This window comes from Leiobunum rupestre, chromosome 1 (genome assembly GCF_980474605.1).
Source record: "Leiobunum rupestre chromosome 1, qqLeiRupe1.1.hap1, whole genome shotgun sequence".
Lineage (NCBI taxonomy): Eukaryota > Metazoa > Arthropoda > Arachnida > Opiliones > Sclerosomatidae > Leiobunum > Leiobunum rupestre.
Window position 1 is genome coordinate 42,899,045 of NC_143384.1, and position 14,031 is coordinate 42,913,075.

The 14,031-nt window shown below is 38.5% G+C and overlaps 1 protein-coding gene across 1 annotated transcript; it reads right to left on the bottom strand.

Annotated features, from left to right (window-relative positions):
• Nucleotides 1–79: 79 nt before the first annotated feature.
• On the bottom strand, nt 80–6,058 carry LOC149963005 (uncharacterized). The gene is made up of 7 exons (XM_090180319.1): nt 5,811–6,058; nt 5,326–5,749; nt 4,931–5,265; nt 4,667–4,837; nt 2,439–2,862; nt 2,054–2,373; nt 80–1,971 (listed from the first exon to the last, which is right to left on the bottom strand). The coding sequence occupies exons 1-7, from the start codon at nt 6,007–6,009 to the stop codon at nt 122–124; spliced, it is 3,723 nt and encodes a 1,240-aa protein (XP_090036445.1). The 5' UTR covers nt 6,010–6,058; the 3' UTR covers nt 80–121.
• Between the last annotated feature and the right edge of the window lie 7,973 nt (nt 6,059–14,031).

The following is a 14,031-nucleotide window of genomic DNA, read 5'->3' on the forward strand; positions in this document are numbered from 1 at the left end:
ATTCTAAATAAATGCTATTTTGAAGTAATATACATAATAATATTTAAAAAATCTTACGTATTTCCTATTAATTAAAAATAAATTAGAAAATCGCAAAATAAGATTTTGATAAAAATTTTACCTAATTAAACCTAAAAACAACAGCCAGATAAAAAATAATTTTTATGAATGCATTAGAGAAGTAAGTTGTGGCAGAGTTTCCTGGTTTTTCTGGGCAATAACGTTTTGGGAGAAATTCTTTTATCAAAGAATCTAGAGAAATAGTTGTGTAAACAGGTGCTGGTTTTGGTGAAGGTTTAGGAGCCGGCCTTGGTGGAGGTCTAGGAACCGGCCTTGGTGAAGGTTTAGGAGCCGGCCTTGGTGGAGGTCTAGGAACCGGCCTTGGTGAAGGTTTAGGAGCTGGCCTTGGTGGAGGTCTAGGAACCGGCGTTGGTGGAGGTCTAGGAACCGGCCTTGGTGAAGGTTTAGGAGCTGGCCTTGGTGGAGGTCTAGGAACCGGCGTTGGTGGAGGTCTAGGAACCGGCCTTGGTGAAGGTTTAGGAGCTGGCCTTGGTGGAGGTCTAGGAACCGGCGTTGGCGAAGGTCTAGGAACCGGCCTTGGTGGAGGCCTAGTAACTGGCCTTGGCGAAGGTCTAGGAGCCGGCCTTGGGGGAGGCCTAGGAACTGATGTTGGCGAAGGTCTAGGAACCAGCCTTAGTGAAAATGTAGTAGCCGGCCTTGGCGAAAATCTAGTAACCGGCATGGGTGAAGGCTTAGTAGCCGGCCTTGGCGGAGGTCTAGGAACCGGCCTTGGTGGAGGTCTAGGAACCGGCCTTGGTGGAGGTCTAGGAACCGGCCTTGGTGAAAATCTAGTAACAGGTCTTGGCGACGCCCAAAGAGACACAGGCTTCGTAGTCGTCACCAGCTTTAGAGTGGGCTTCGGAGTGGTCACCGGTTTTGGAGTGCGCTTCGGAGTGGTCACTGGTTTTGAAGTGCGTTTCGGAGTGGTCACCGGTTTTGGAGTGCGCTTTGGAGTGGTCATCGGTTTCGGAATGCGCTTAGGAGTGGTCATCGGTTTTGGAATGCGCTTTGGAGTGGTCATCGGTTTTGGAGTGCGCTTCGGAGTGGTCACCGGTTTTGGTTTGGGCTTCGGAGTGGTCACCGGTTTTGGTTTGGGCTTCGGAGTGGTCACCGGTTTTGGAGTGCGCTTTGGAGTGGTCACTGGTTTTGGCATGCGCTTTGGAGTGGTCATCGATTTTGGAGTGCGCTTTCGAGTGGTCACTGGTTTTGGAATGCGCTTTGGAGTGGTCATCGGTTTTGGAGTGGTCACTGGTTTTGTAGTGGGTTTCGGAGTGCGTTTCGGAGTGGTCACCAGTTTTGGAGTGCGCTTCGGAGGGATCACTGGTTTTGGAGTGCGCTTTGGAGTGGTGACTGGTTTTGTAGTGGGCTTCGGAGTGGCCACGAGTTTTGGAGTGCGTCTCGGAGTGGTCACCGGTTTTGGAGTGCGCTTCGGAGGGATCACTGGTTTTGGAGTGGGCTTCGGAGTGGTCACCGGTTTTGGGCTGGGTTTCGGAGTGGTCACCGGTTTTGGTGTGGGCTTCGGAGTCGTCACCGGTTTTGGAGTGGGCTTCGGGGTTGTCACCGGTTTTGGTGTGGGCTTCGGAGTGGTTACCGGTTTTGGGGTGGGTTTCGGAGTGGTCACCGGTTTTGGTATGGGCTTCGGAGTCGTCACCGGTTTTGGAGTGGGCTTCGGGGTTGTCACCGGTTTTGGTGTGGGCTTCGGAGTCGTCACCGGTTTTGGGGTGGGCTTTGGAGTGGTCACCGGTTTTGGGGTGGGTTTCGGAGTCGTCACCGGTTTTGGAGTGGGTTTCGGAGTCGTCACCGGTTTTGGAGTGGGCTTTGGAGATGGATGAGTGGTATTCTGATCTGCATTTTCAGGTAGACATTTGCAGTTATTTAAATCAGTCAACTCGCCAACCCCACATTTTAAATCTGTAAAGAACCAAACATGTTACACGAACGTCTTCTCCTACGTTGGAATAAAAAATTAAATTAATTAAACAAGTAGCATTACCCGCGCAGCATTTGCGACTTAAAGGGTCACTGGGATCATATTTTGGCAGTGTATCTTTGCAAGACCCACAAGTTTTTCTGCACCTCCGAATGGCAAATTTTTCACTGATATCGCAAGCTTCTTTTCCTATTTTTATGAGTCCACTACTGTACGCTGTCTTATCGTGGCAATCGTTTTCGGCATCCTGGCATTTCAGAGAGCAGTCAACGCCATCGTAGCCGCGTAGACAAGTGCAAGCGCAAGTTTCATCATCCAAAACACCGCAGTTCTGGCACTTGGTTTCGCAAGTGCAATTGTAATTTTTGGCCTTGCAAAAGTCTCTGTTTCGAAGCAAAAGGTAACATTATAGCTGTTCGAAAACGTTTATTAACGGATTTAAAATTACTTGGAAATACACAATTGCTTGTAGCAAAATGCTCCCTTTTCTCGATAACACTTGGTGCACGGCTTACCTATCTCATAAGCCGGTTCCATGTCTTTGAAAAATCGTAGGACGCAAAAAGTATGCTCCGTGAAATTTCCCATGGAAGAACAGTTACTGTTTCTTTCGCATCCGATCTCGAACGTTGTATCCGAGATCAAGGCCTTGAAGATGGAGCATTCGCGGTCAGTGGCGTTCACGCAGGTGTTGCTGGAGTAATTGTACTTTTGATAAAACTGTTGCAAGGGACTCGGTGAGTCGTCTCGCTGAGCGGACACCCAGCTTATATAAAAGAGGTCCTCCTTCTTTTTTAATCCGTCGTCTGTGTTCATTTGCTTACAGGCACTAGCGTAATTCTGCGCCTCATCGACTAGATTGCTACTTTGTACTGCCATTTTAAATATAAAACTTTTTAATTCATCGAATGGGACTTAAAATAAATTCAGCAAAGTATATTTTCACGGTACCAAAATTAATAATAATAGTAATATAAGTAACATAATAGCGTAATTATGACACTTCCTATTTTCCCAACATTACTTTTTAATAAATATTCGTTATTACTCTGTCGAACTGTCCATTGAGTTGGGAATATTAATCTAGAGATCCAATCAAATCTGCTCCACGCAAAACAAGTTTTAAAATGACGAGGAAACGTTATCATATGACCGGTGGCGCCATCCATTATTTTTGAAAAAACAATCTTTTTGCCGGAAAACGCGTCGTATTTGAACCTTGGATAAATAATAGTAGTTCCTACCTGGATATATTGCTCTAGCGTTCCGCGTGCATTTGCTAAGTGTTTGTTACGGGTTCTGCCTTGCAGAAGGCTACGTGTTACGGGAGTTTCTGAAATTCTCCGTCAACTTCGCCGAAGCGGCGCTGCTGTCGCAAAAGCCATTTGCTAGTCAGGTGTTATTCCAAGTGATATATCCAGGTAGGAACTGCTATTATTAATCCAAGTTTGAACGAACCATTGAGAGATAGACGGCGCCACAGGTAGAATGATACAGTTTTCTCGTCATTTGGGAGCAGACGGCAGCATTCTTATTTTTTAAAAACTTGTTTCGTGAAATACTGAAATCCGACGTTTTGATTGGACCTCTAGATTAATATTCCCAACTCAATGGAACTGTCAGCTAGGAGCAACAAATACCAGGAGAACGCAGCTAGCCTTTAAACCAGAGATGAGCAAAATCGATAGTGATATTTAGAGATACACTCTCACTCAAAAGTGAGAGTGGAACTAAATTAAAAATTACACTCTTTGCCACTCTCGCTTTTCGTTACTCGCCGAGTGCACTCTTCCGCGAAGAGTGAGATTACTCAAGATCACCAATTTCACTCTTATTCTTGGCGGGAAATTTGAATTCGGTCCAAAAAGTATATTTTAGCCTCCTTTACGTTAATAGATGGCAGCACACTCTCCAGTAAAGTCGTAAAATTTAATTTTAAATTCAAAATTCCCGCCTTCTTTTAATAGTCTTGAAAACTGATAAGAGGGAAGGAGCTGACCTTGACTACCTTCACTCTTTTCCCGCGAGCTCACTCGGCGAGTGACGAAGAAGTGAAAACTCCACTCGTAAAAGTGGAGTTTTTTGTTAGGGAGTGGAGTGAGAAAAGTTAGAGGAGAAAATCACTCGCACAAATTCACTCGGAGTTTTGCCCAACTCTGCTTTAAACACGCTTAGGCAATGTTATGTACAAATTTCATTGGATGAGCCTTTACGCTGAACGTTTTACAGGCGGGGGAAGACAATTTCCAAATTTTCCCCTTTGGATGGCAGCCGGCGCTAAAACGTCTAAGTCTAACCAATGAAAACTGTACGCAAGAAAATCCACGACATTTGACGGGTTGCGTTCTCCTTGTGTGGCGTGCTGTGTTTGTTGCTCCTAGCTGTCAGGTAGAGTTATTGAATCGGGATATATAATAGACTACTTTAAATATACCGCAGGTTATGAAATTATTTATTTTAAAATTTTACCTAAAAGCACTCGTACTTTCAATCTAATCTGGCGGTTATTTTGCCAACTAAGAACGCAAGAAGTAACGAGTTTCATGAACATTCAGAGTTTCCGATTACGCAATCTATGTTATGTTACTTATGTTGATACTCGTTCAATTAAAACTCAGCGTTAACGAAAGTTATTTTGAGAGTAATCTAGATTACTATGTAGACTTTGTATTTTACCAATGTAATGCAAGTTCGCTGCCTGTGGTTGAACTGCCCTGCGCCATTCATTGGGCTCCAGTAGTAAATTTTCCCACTCTTCTTTGGTAAAGGAATGAGCGTTTTCTTTTGGTAGCGCGCAAGTACAGTTAAGAAAGTTCGGTTTCACGTCAAGTCCTTTACACTTCAAATCTGCAAATTATAAACCATTATAGATCGTAAAATTAAATGATTTGGAATCCAATCCTCAGGTTAAGGTATCAAATGTAAAAGTTCTAGACTTACCTGGGCAACATTTTCTACTTAAGGGCTGGTTGCAATCGTAGGAGGGAATAGATTCGTTGCAGGAGCCGCACAATTTCCGGCACAACATGGTAGAGAATTTGATATCGATTCCACAGGCATCAATTCCTTTCTGTTCGATCGCAACGCCATTATCATCGAAACCATACCCCGTCAAGTTGTGGCAATTGGCCATGGCATCCTTGCAGCTATTGTTGCAAATCAGACCATCAGTGCCGTAGATGCAATCGCAAGTACAATTATCACTGTTGAAATTAGAACAATTTTGGCAGCTCCTTTGACAAGTGCACGTGACATTTTCCTTGTCGCATTTCGATCTACATTAGAGAGTACCGAAATAAAGTCAACGATGTCAAACTAGAACTCATCCAACTTACTTGGGAACGCATAGGTTATTGTGACAAAACGCCCCTATTTCCTTTACACATTTACTGCAAGGTTTACCAGCGAGGTAAATCGGTTTGATGTCATTTTTGAATTGGAAAACGCAAACGGTAATCTCCGTGAAGGGTTTGCCCTTGTTTTTGCAATCACAGTTTCGAGTGCACCCCATTTCCATTGACGTTGAGGCGATGAACGTTTTGAAATTGAAACATTCGCGTTCAGTGGCATTTTCGCAAGTATCTTTATCGTAATTGTACTTCTTGTAAAATGATTTCAATGGGTTCGTCGAATTGTCCTTATAGGACGTTGTCACTGAGGCGTAAGTAAACTGATAGGGTTTGGTTGCCACATGCGAAGTTGGTTCGTTACAGTTGTCGGTCCAGGTTTTGGCTTCTTCGAATAGTTTGGCTGATGGCTCTTCAGGGATATGTATGTTCAATTTACTACTTATTTAAGTTTAATATTATAACTTTCATACTTATGTAGTGCAAATTGACAGCTTGTGGTCTGACTTCGGATCTCCATTTATTGGACACTATAAATAAGTTGTCGAACTGTTCGCATGTCCAACAACAATTTTTAGCTTTTCCACAATACTCATTTCTATTATCTGAACTGCAGGCAATGTGGCAAATAACCATAAGAAAAACTGCACAAAAGCTTGATCTAATAATCATATTTTAATGTATTAACTAATCCTGGGTTTAATTTTAACATATTTTTAAGTTCTAGGCCTATTTTTAAACGATTTTGATTAAAGCACGTATCGCGTGCTATATTCACGTTCCCCTTTTTCAAACTTTCTTACACACTTTCATTGTTATTTTCCAAAGACTATTCAGTCTTTGAATAATTTACACTTCTTAAAATTGTGCATAATAGATAAGAAATTTATATTTAGATATAACTTATTTTAAATTATCTTATGGACCGATAAACCCAAATAAATAAATAACTAAATTACACCTTTCGAAAACGCATTGAGAAAAATTAACAAAATGTTGTATGCAATAAGTATAATAATTAAGCCTAAGGAAAATGAAATAATTTTGGTTAAGCTAAAAAAAATAATCTTTATCCAAGTTTTTTCAATAGGTGGTTTTTTTCGTCTGTTCCAGGACAAAAAGTGTAAACTTTTTACCCTAAAACGTTTTATTCGCCTGTTCTCGGGGTAAGATTTACCCTGTCCCGAATTTTGTTCGCTCAAATGTTACACTTTTTACTCCTCCTCGAAAGGAGGTGTAGAGGGAGTAATCTAGCTTATATAGAAAATTCGTCTGCTTAAATTTCGTTTCACGAAAACATAACGGGTTTTGAACATCTTCACATGTGGCAAGCTTTTAATAACGAATATCCAATTGTTAAATGCTATTTAATGACTTTGAAAGTTGCTTGATGACTTAGACCTAAGGTGGTGTCTTGGGTATTAGCCTAGCTGATTATTATTATTATTAAATAAATAAGAAAAATGAGTCGTATATTGATGATCTTACCACCGGTCGCCATCTTAAAAACAAAACAAATATATAACCTTTAACCTCTAACTACTCCCTTCTTACTCGTTTTTTTCGTCAAGATAGAATTGGAGTAAAATGACGTCATAGGGCTACACTTTTGAACCTGCTCAAAAAAGCCAGAACAGGCGAAAAAAAACCATCTAATGTAACCCATTCACATAGAGTGGAAGGCTATCAGCGAAGCTTGTTAACACTTTTCGTACGCAACGTGTTGTTTTCAAGGCGTGAAAGAAACAAAAAAGTAAGTTTATGCTCTAAAATATGTAAACACTACATCTACGTCATCGCTTTTTTGACTATACATGTATTTATTCAAGCCTCGAAAATAAGTTGGCCCGTTAGGATTAAATTTTCATACGCTTCCATAGGGCCTTCCACTCTATGTGAGTGAGATACTCTATGATTAAGATATTAATCGTAAAAGCGTCTATATAAAATTAATAACTATAAAAACTGTTTTTAAAATACAACATTTCGAATATTACAACTATAATGGCCCGTCGACAAAAATTTAATGGGCGATTTTACCGGCAGCGGCAGTGGCGTAAATAAGGCCCCCCCATACCCTGCAATGTGGGACGAGCGACTTCAGTGGCTCCAAAATTCCTATCTATCTATGGGCTATCGATCTTATTGCAAGTAGTTAGCACCAGAGAGTGTAAAGATTATGAGAGGCGTCTCTTCCTATTCCCGTAACGTTAAAATTTCGTACAAAATTTTGAGAGCGCGCGCCCATTCGCCACCGAAAACTACAGCTGCGCCACCTAGTCACACTGCCTAGAACTATATTTGGGTGATACGGGTAATGGCGTTATGTGAAAATGCGCGTTTTATAACATCAATTAAAACATTTTACTAACGATTTTAGCATATTTTTTAAAGCGTGTTCGAATGTTTTGTATTAACAAAGGTGTATATACGACATTTATTTATTAATTTTGAACTGTCAATAGGTATTGAATTCGTAAATATAAGTATAAATATTCGAGTTTAATAACACTATGAGTAGGCCTTGGAGAATTCATACACGGGATCAGTTTGAAAGTTTTAAAGGTATGTAGGAAATTTATTATTATCTTCACATTAGAACAAGCCCAGATTGTTCTAATTTCATAGACTAGTAGCTTCAGCATTTTGTATAATGTATAATGTATTTTAAATAATTTTATTTGGTATATGAAGCATTTTTTAAGTATATTGGAGAGTAGTCTACTCTTGATCCATAGAATAAGGTGTGCGGATGCTTAAAACAAAAGTTAAAATTTTAAGTTGGTGATGGAAAACACAGCATTGAAAGTGTCCATTGTTCATGCAATAGTGGGTAAATATATTTTTTATTAAATCCCAATTCTTTAATGTAACCTGTTTTACTTATTATTCTAGAAATTCAGGCTTTTGCAAACATGCAGTAAATTGCTGGTCTATTTTATATATAAAGATACTGAGAGCTATCCCAACTTTCTGTCTTTAGAAGTGGGGTAAAATGAAGGAAAAGAACTAACTGTGCCTTCGGTATTGTACGGTAATAAAATGGTTAGAGTTGCGAGGGTTAAATTTGGCTGGCTCAAAAAGGTTTATGTACTCTTATTTGGTCACTTAGTCTCAAAAATGTATTTCTAGCTTTTAGTCGGGATGAAATATTTGTGGAGAGTCCATTTGTAGCGAAGATAATATCAATTGAAGAGGCAGTGCCACAAAATAACTAAGTTGGAAAGGAAGGAATCTACTGGCTAACGACTGTAGAGGCTACTATGGAAAAATTCAGCTAGGCCTTTTCATTTTTTTGTCTATTCTCTCAAGGGCTATTTTTAATTGATATTAAGAGAGACTGACAATATTTGAAGAAAAACGTTGTCCAAATATATAATTTTTATTTTAGATTTTAGTTAAAGAAAAGTTAAAATTAAATTTACACTTCTAGTCAAGGAAAGTTTTATTTTTAATATGTTAAAATAGTTCCTATTTTAAATTTTGGCCAATTAGTATTTGTAGATAACAAATGAACTGAACTATTTATGTTATGAATTTTCTACTCAAAGCCATGTTAACTAAAAAGGCAAAAACAAATGTATTATAGAATTAATTCAAAGTTAAAAGCAATTAAATTCATTGAAGAAACCACTTAATTAGAAATTACAATAGAAGTGAATAAAATGTTAAGATATGCAAATAAGTATTAAAAATAAAAACCATTTGAATTTACAGTATTATTTTTAATCATATTGGGATCTGCGGCAATAGCTCGAAATGTTATTAATCAACTCGAAAACTCATACCGAACCATCAGGGTGGCAAAGATAGGAAAATTGGGGTCCAATACCAAATAGAAAAATATGCCCTTTTAACGCATAATTTTGTGGGCCTCAATGTAATATTTTCCAGCGATAATGACAATCGAACGGCTTGACCTAAAATTAATTTAATTCATTAGCATTTCCTTATTTTGCAGTATATAATAAAACAGATCACCTTTAAAACGATTGACAAAATGTAGGGTCCTCTCTTTTTATTTAGTTACATTGGGTTTGTAATAAGTCTACATGGTAAATTATTGCTCGGAATGGCACCGCATTTCATGCGTCTCTTGAATTATCTTCATCTAAATGACAGTTATTATGATATATATTTAATAATATTAACTTTAAAATCAGTAATAACAAATAAATTTGTGTCTCACCATTTCTTTCTAAAAAGTCTTTATCTTTAAAATGGGCGCTGCAAATCTGTGCCCACTAACTAATCTTCCCTGATTTTATATTAGTTAACCACACATTAAAAAGATTTTTGCATTTCGGAAAATTGTGAAACGATAACTCCAACGTTCTTTTCTCACCATTTACTCGAATTGTAATATTTTTAAAGGCAGTATTACTACAAAAAGGCAATTTATGCCACCTCTGCGCCTACAATCCGCCATATTAATCGTTTGTTTTGATCAACAAAGTACGCAGACAAACCAAGCTGCAGGGGTAGCGACTGTGGCGCCGCCTATACCCGTTTCGCTAGCGAATAGGAGAGGTTACGATACTATCCGACACACGATGTCGCTACTGGAAAATTTCTAAATTTTGTAAACATCCGGAAAGTATTTTTCATCAGTCATGGCTGTTAAACATAGTTGAATTATGCTAATTTAAAATTAATAAAATTCAATTCCATGAAAAATAAAGAAACGTAAGTACAAGACAGCGGACTATTTATAATATTTTGATACTAAAAGAATTAATTTGTTTGATTAACCAAGGAAATTCATTGGAAATTTTATGAAATGGCCGAGGCTTAACGAGAACAGAGCGGTATAAATTAAAAAATACGAGGAAACATTGAAGTTGGTAAAATGAGATTAATGTTGTATTTTTAACCGTTTCCTATCTAATCTTTTCTGGGTTTTCATGTATTCATGGTTGAGATCTTGTTTTTTAAGGGAACTATGTATGCAGAATTCTATGAAAAAAGATATCATGTTTTGGTATGCAGTTGCACATGGAGAATCTTCATTAGCTTTAAAATATTTATTGTCAATTCTTTGAATGATGAATCTCTCCAAACGTCCTTTAATATTTGTCATGTGCGATAAAAGCTTAAAACTGGTGTCAAATACTTCATTTGTCTCCGTTACAAATTTGAAGAAACTATCAGTTGGTACGATGAGGCTGCTGAGCAGCTGATAGAAGAATTCTTTGCTGTTTTGAAAGAGCAGATTTGTTGGGTCAACAATTGGATTGTCTTTTTTGAGTTGACTTATGCAAGAAGAGCATTGAAGGTTTGAGTAGCAGCGGTGAATTAGATATCCTGAAATGTAACTAAGAACATTTTGTTTTAGCAGGTTTGGACTTCCAATAGAATTACAAAATTCTAAGTCTTCATCGGAACACTGCCCCTGGCTTTGCGAGACAAAAAAATTTCAAAATTGGAGAAATCTTCATCCGGTCCTGGAGCTGCAGTTTTAAAAGTGTCAATGTTTAAAATGAACTCATCCAAATCATCAATGCAATTAGAATCCGGTGGTTTCAAGAGATTATTCACAGAGGCAGCCCTGTATGCAGCTCGAAATTGTTGTGGATTGGGATGATCACGGTTGCCTCCTTTCTGTCTTATAGATCCAAGAAAATTATCTACAAAATCTTGGCTAATCCTGTCCGTTAATAAAACTTAAAACCAAAATTATCCTTTAGATCTTCCCAGAGGAGTAGCAAGGCTTGAATTGAAATTAACATTTTCTGAAATTTCCAATGGTGTAGAGTCATTAGGACTGAAAATTGTTGGCACAGCGGATGGTGTGAGCCTATTTTTAGTTCTAATATTCATGAAACTGGCATCAATGAAATGATTCGCTCAAATTCTATGGTTAACTTGTAAATATTCCGTAGTTTTATTTGTAAGCCCATCATTATTTACATTTTTCAGCCACAAAATAGAACTAAAATTTAAATTAAGTTCATATGCCAATAAGCCTATCTAATGAAAATGCGAATTTACCAGTCTTTTTGCTTTGGAAACTTAAAAAAAGATTTCTGGTTTTCGATATTTTACAATTTAAAACGGAACAATATACCCCAGACATACTAAATTATTTATAAACCTTGTAAAACTAGCATTAAAAATCTGGAAAGTTTTTGCGTCTCTTTTAAACCTAACATCGAAACGCACGCGCTGTGAGAACGGCGCCGCTGGTGGCGCCATCGCTCTTACGGTAGTAGTGGACATTTTTGGAAAAAAAAAGTTAGTACGCTTTTTTGAAAGAGAGACGCCTCTCATAATCTTTACACTCTCTGTTAGCACCATGTTGGTCATGGAAATTCAACAACTCCACACATCGCCATCTTTCAGTTGGTCGTTGATTTACTTGAAAGTTATCTGCTGAGTTGTTAAGCCCCGATTTGGACGGTATCCTGTTGGTTTGCCAGTTTGAATAGCTCGATTACAAGTCCACGAGCGCGACTCCGTCCCACGGAGTCGTTGATCTTCATCGTGTCCCTGTTAATGAGTTAGAAGCCGGTACTTTTAGTAATCCTGCTTGATGAAGTCAGGACATCGTTCCAACTTGGCTCCAGACCGACAAGATTAACGCACCGTCCTCCGAGTGAATTTTCATTGTTAGATTTGGTTAATATCCACTAACATAATCATTAATAAGTATCTCATAAAGGTATTTCATAATGAAACCTTGGGTACGTTCAGCAGAGCTCATCGGACTCACCGATTACTAATCGGTGACATCGGTTTCCTACTGTACGCTTTGTCGCGTTTCCGGTTTTGACGTCACGATTTTAGTCATCGGTTACTCACCGAAGTCATCGGCTGGAAGAGTCGGTTTTTCCGATGACTGACGTCATTTCTGACGTAAAACTACTATAAAAGCTACGGCATTTTAAAAAACACCGATGACAATATAAAAGCGTTCAGCAACTTACGACGTCATTATGACGAAAAAGCTCATCGGTGGAAAATATCAAATCCATCGGGTTTTTTTATGTTGACTGCTGCTGAACGTAGCCTTTGTTTACGGGATATGACGGAAGTTACGTCACTTCTAGAGGTCGGCGTTTGAATAAGAAATTATACGATTATTCAGAAATATTCAAAAAAAAATGATTAATTTTGCATGTTAAATCGTTGTTTAATCGTATAATTTATTCGTATAAATCAAATAATACTAATTTTAATGATTAATTGAAATTTTTGCGATTAATTTATTTGTTCCGCTGACCTCTAGTCACTTCCAACTCCGTGACGAAAAATACGTCATTAACTTTATAGGAGGGAAGTACGGAAGTTAGAGAAAGGGATTTTGAAAACGTACGTATTTCCTCGCACGTTTCTAGCTTCAACAATCTGTCTAGCTCATCCCTCGCGATCACGTGATTTCGTTTCCATGGTAACCCACCCAATAATCCAAGGAGTATCAAAGATTTTTGGTCCACTTTGTATGTTCAGTGTGAAATAAGGTCTCATTGAAATTGTTTCTATGGAAATGTTATACAGGGGTATACACTAATTTATGAGTAATTATAATACATATGATATCATAAGTAACATAATAACCATAAGTATGATAATTAAGGAGATTTACAAACAAACTGATTTTCATAGTTGCTTACTCCGAACAGAGCCCTCTAGTGTCTAAAATATGCGAGACTTCCGATAGATAGGCGGAATATTAGTCTAAAATGATAAATATTAAAAAAAGGTTTTTCTCGACGCCACGAGCTCATGTTTTTTATCACGCGTGATTCGCACGTGGGCTTCAAAACAAAAACCAAAGCCCCTCGCGACTCCAGAACATGCTCTCCGATATTAGGCTTAAATTATTATCAAAACGTTGTCATCCAAAACGGTAAGTCGCGAGTCCAAGTCACAGCTTAAAGATAATATCAGTGCCGAAAAAAGGTTCGGTTAGAAAATTAGCATTAAAGCAATAGGAAGTGTCATACTTATTGTTATTATGTTACTTATGATGATATCCATTATAATAGCGACCCAATCAGGATTAATTTGCTTGAAGCACCATTGTTAAGCTGATGTTACAGGAAGCCTCGACCACGTGACGAAAAGGTGACTCCACGATTGGATCGCAAGAGAACCTATCAGGTGCTTGAGCCAGTCACTTGATTTTCACCGTGTGTATTGCGGGGAAGACGAACGTCTTTATTTTCATTTTCGGTTTTAAGTCGTCGTCTGCTATCGTGGAAACCAAGTGCGTAACTTTGTTTTTACCAAAATTAGTTAACCGATAATTAAATAACGGATTAAATGGCCGAAGCAGCACCTGTAGAAGTGTTCCACCCGCAGCACTCTGGTGTTCTAGGAGAAGTACCGAAGCTGGACCAAGGCTGAGGCTTCCACCCTGTATAAAGTGGAACTTTCCTTCAACGCCACCTGCATTATGATAAATCCGTTGTTTTTAGAGATGGCAATGAATCTATCCGATTCTTCGGGAAGAAAAAAATACATTACTGGAGAGCGTGGTGCGTCTGGTGCCATCTACTAATGGCAAAGGAAGTTAAAATTCACAAAAGCGAAACAATAACAATATAATTATTTCTATAATTTAAGTTATTGTCAAATTTACAAACGAGCCAATCAATGCGAGGGGTACTTTTATGTCCCGCCTTTTGGTCAAAATGTAGCCTTTAGTATCTTGTTGTGATTTCGACGCAAGCGACATCTGCTGAAAGAAGA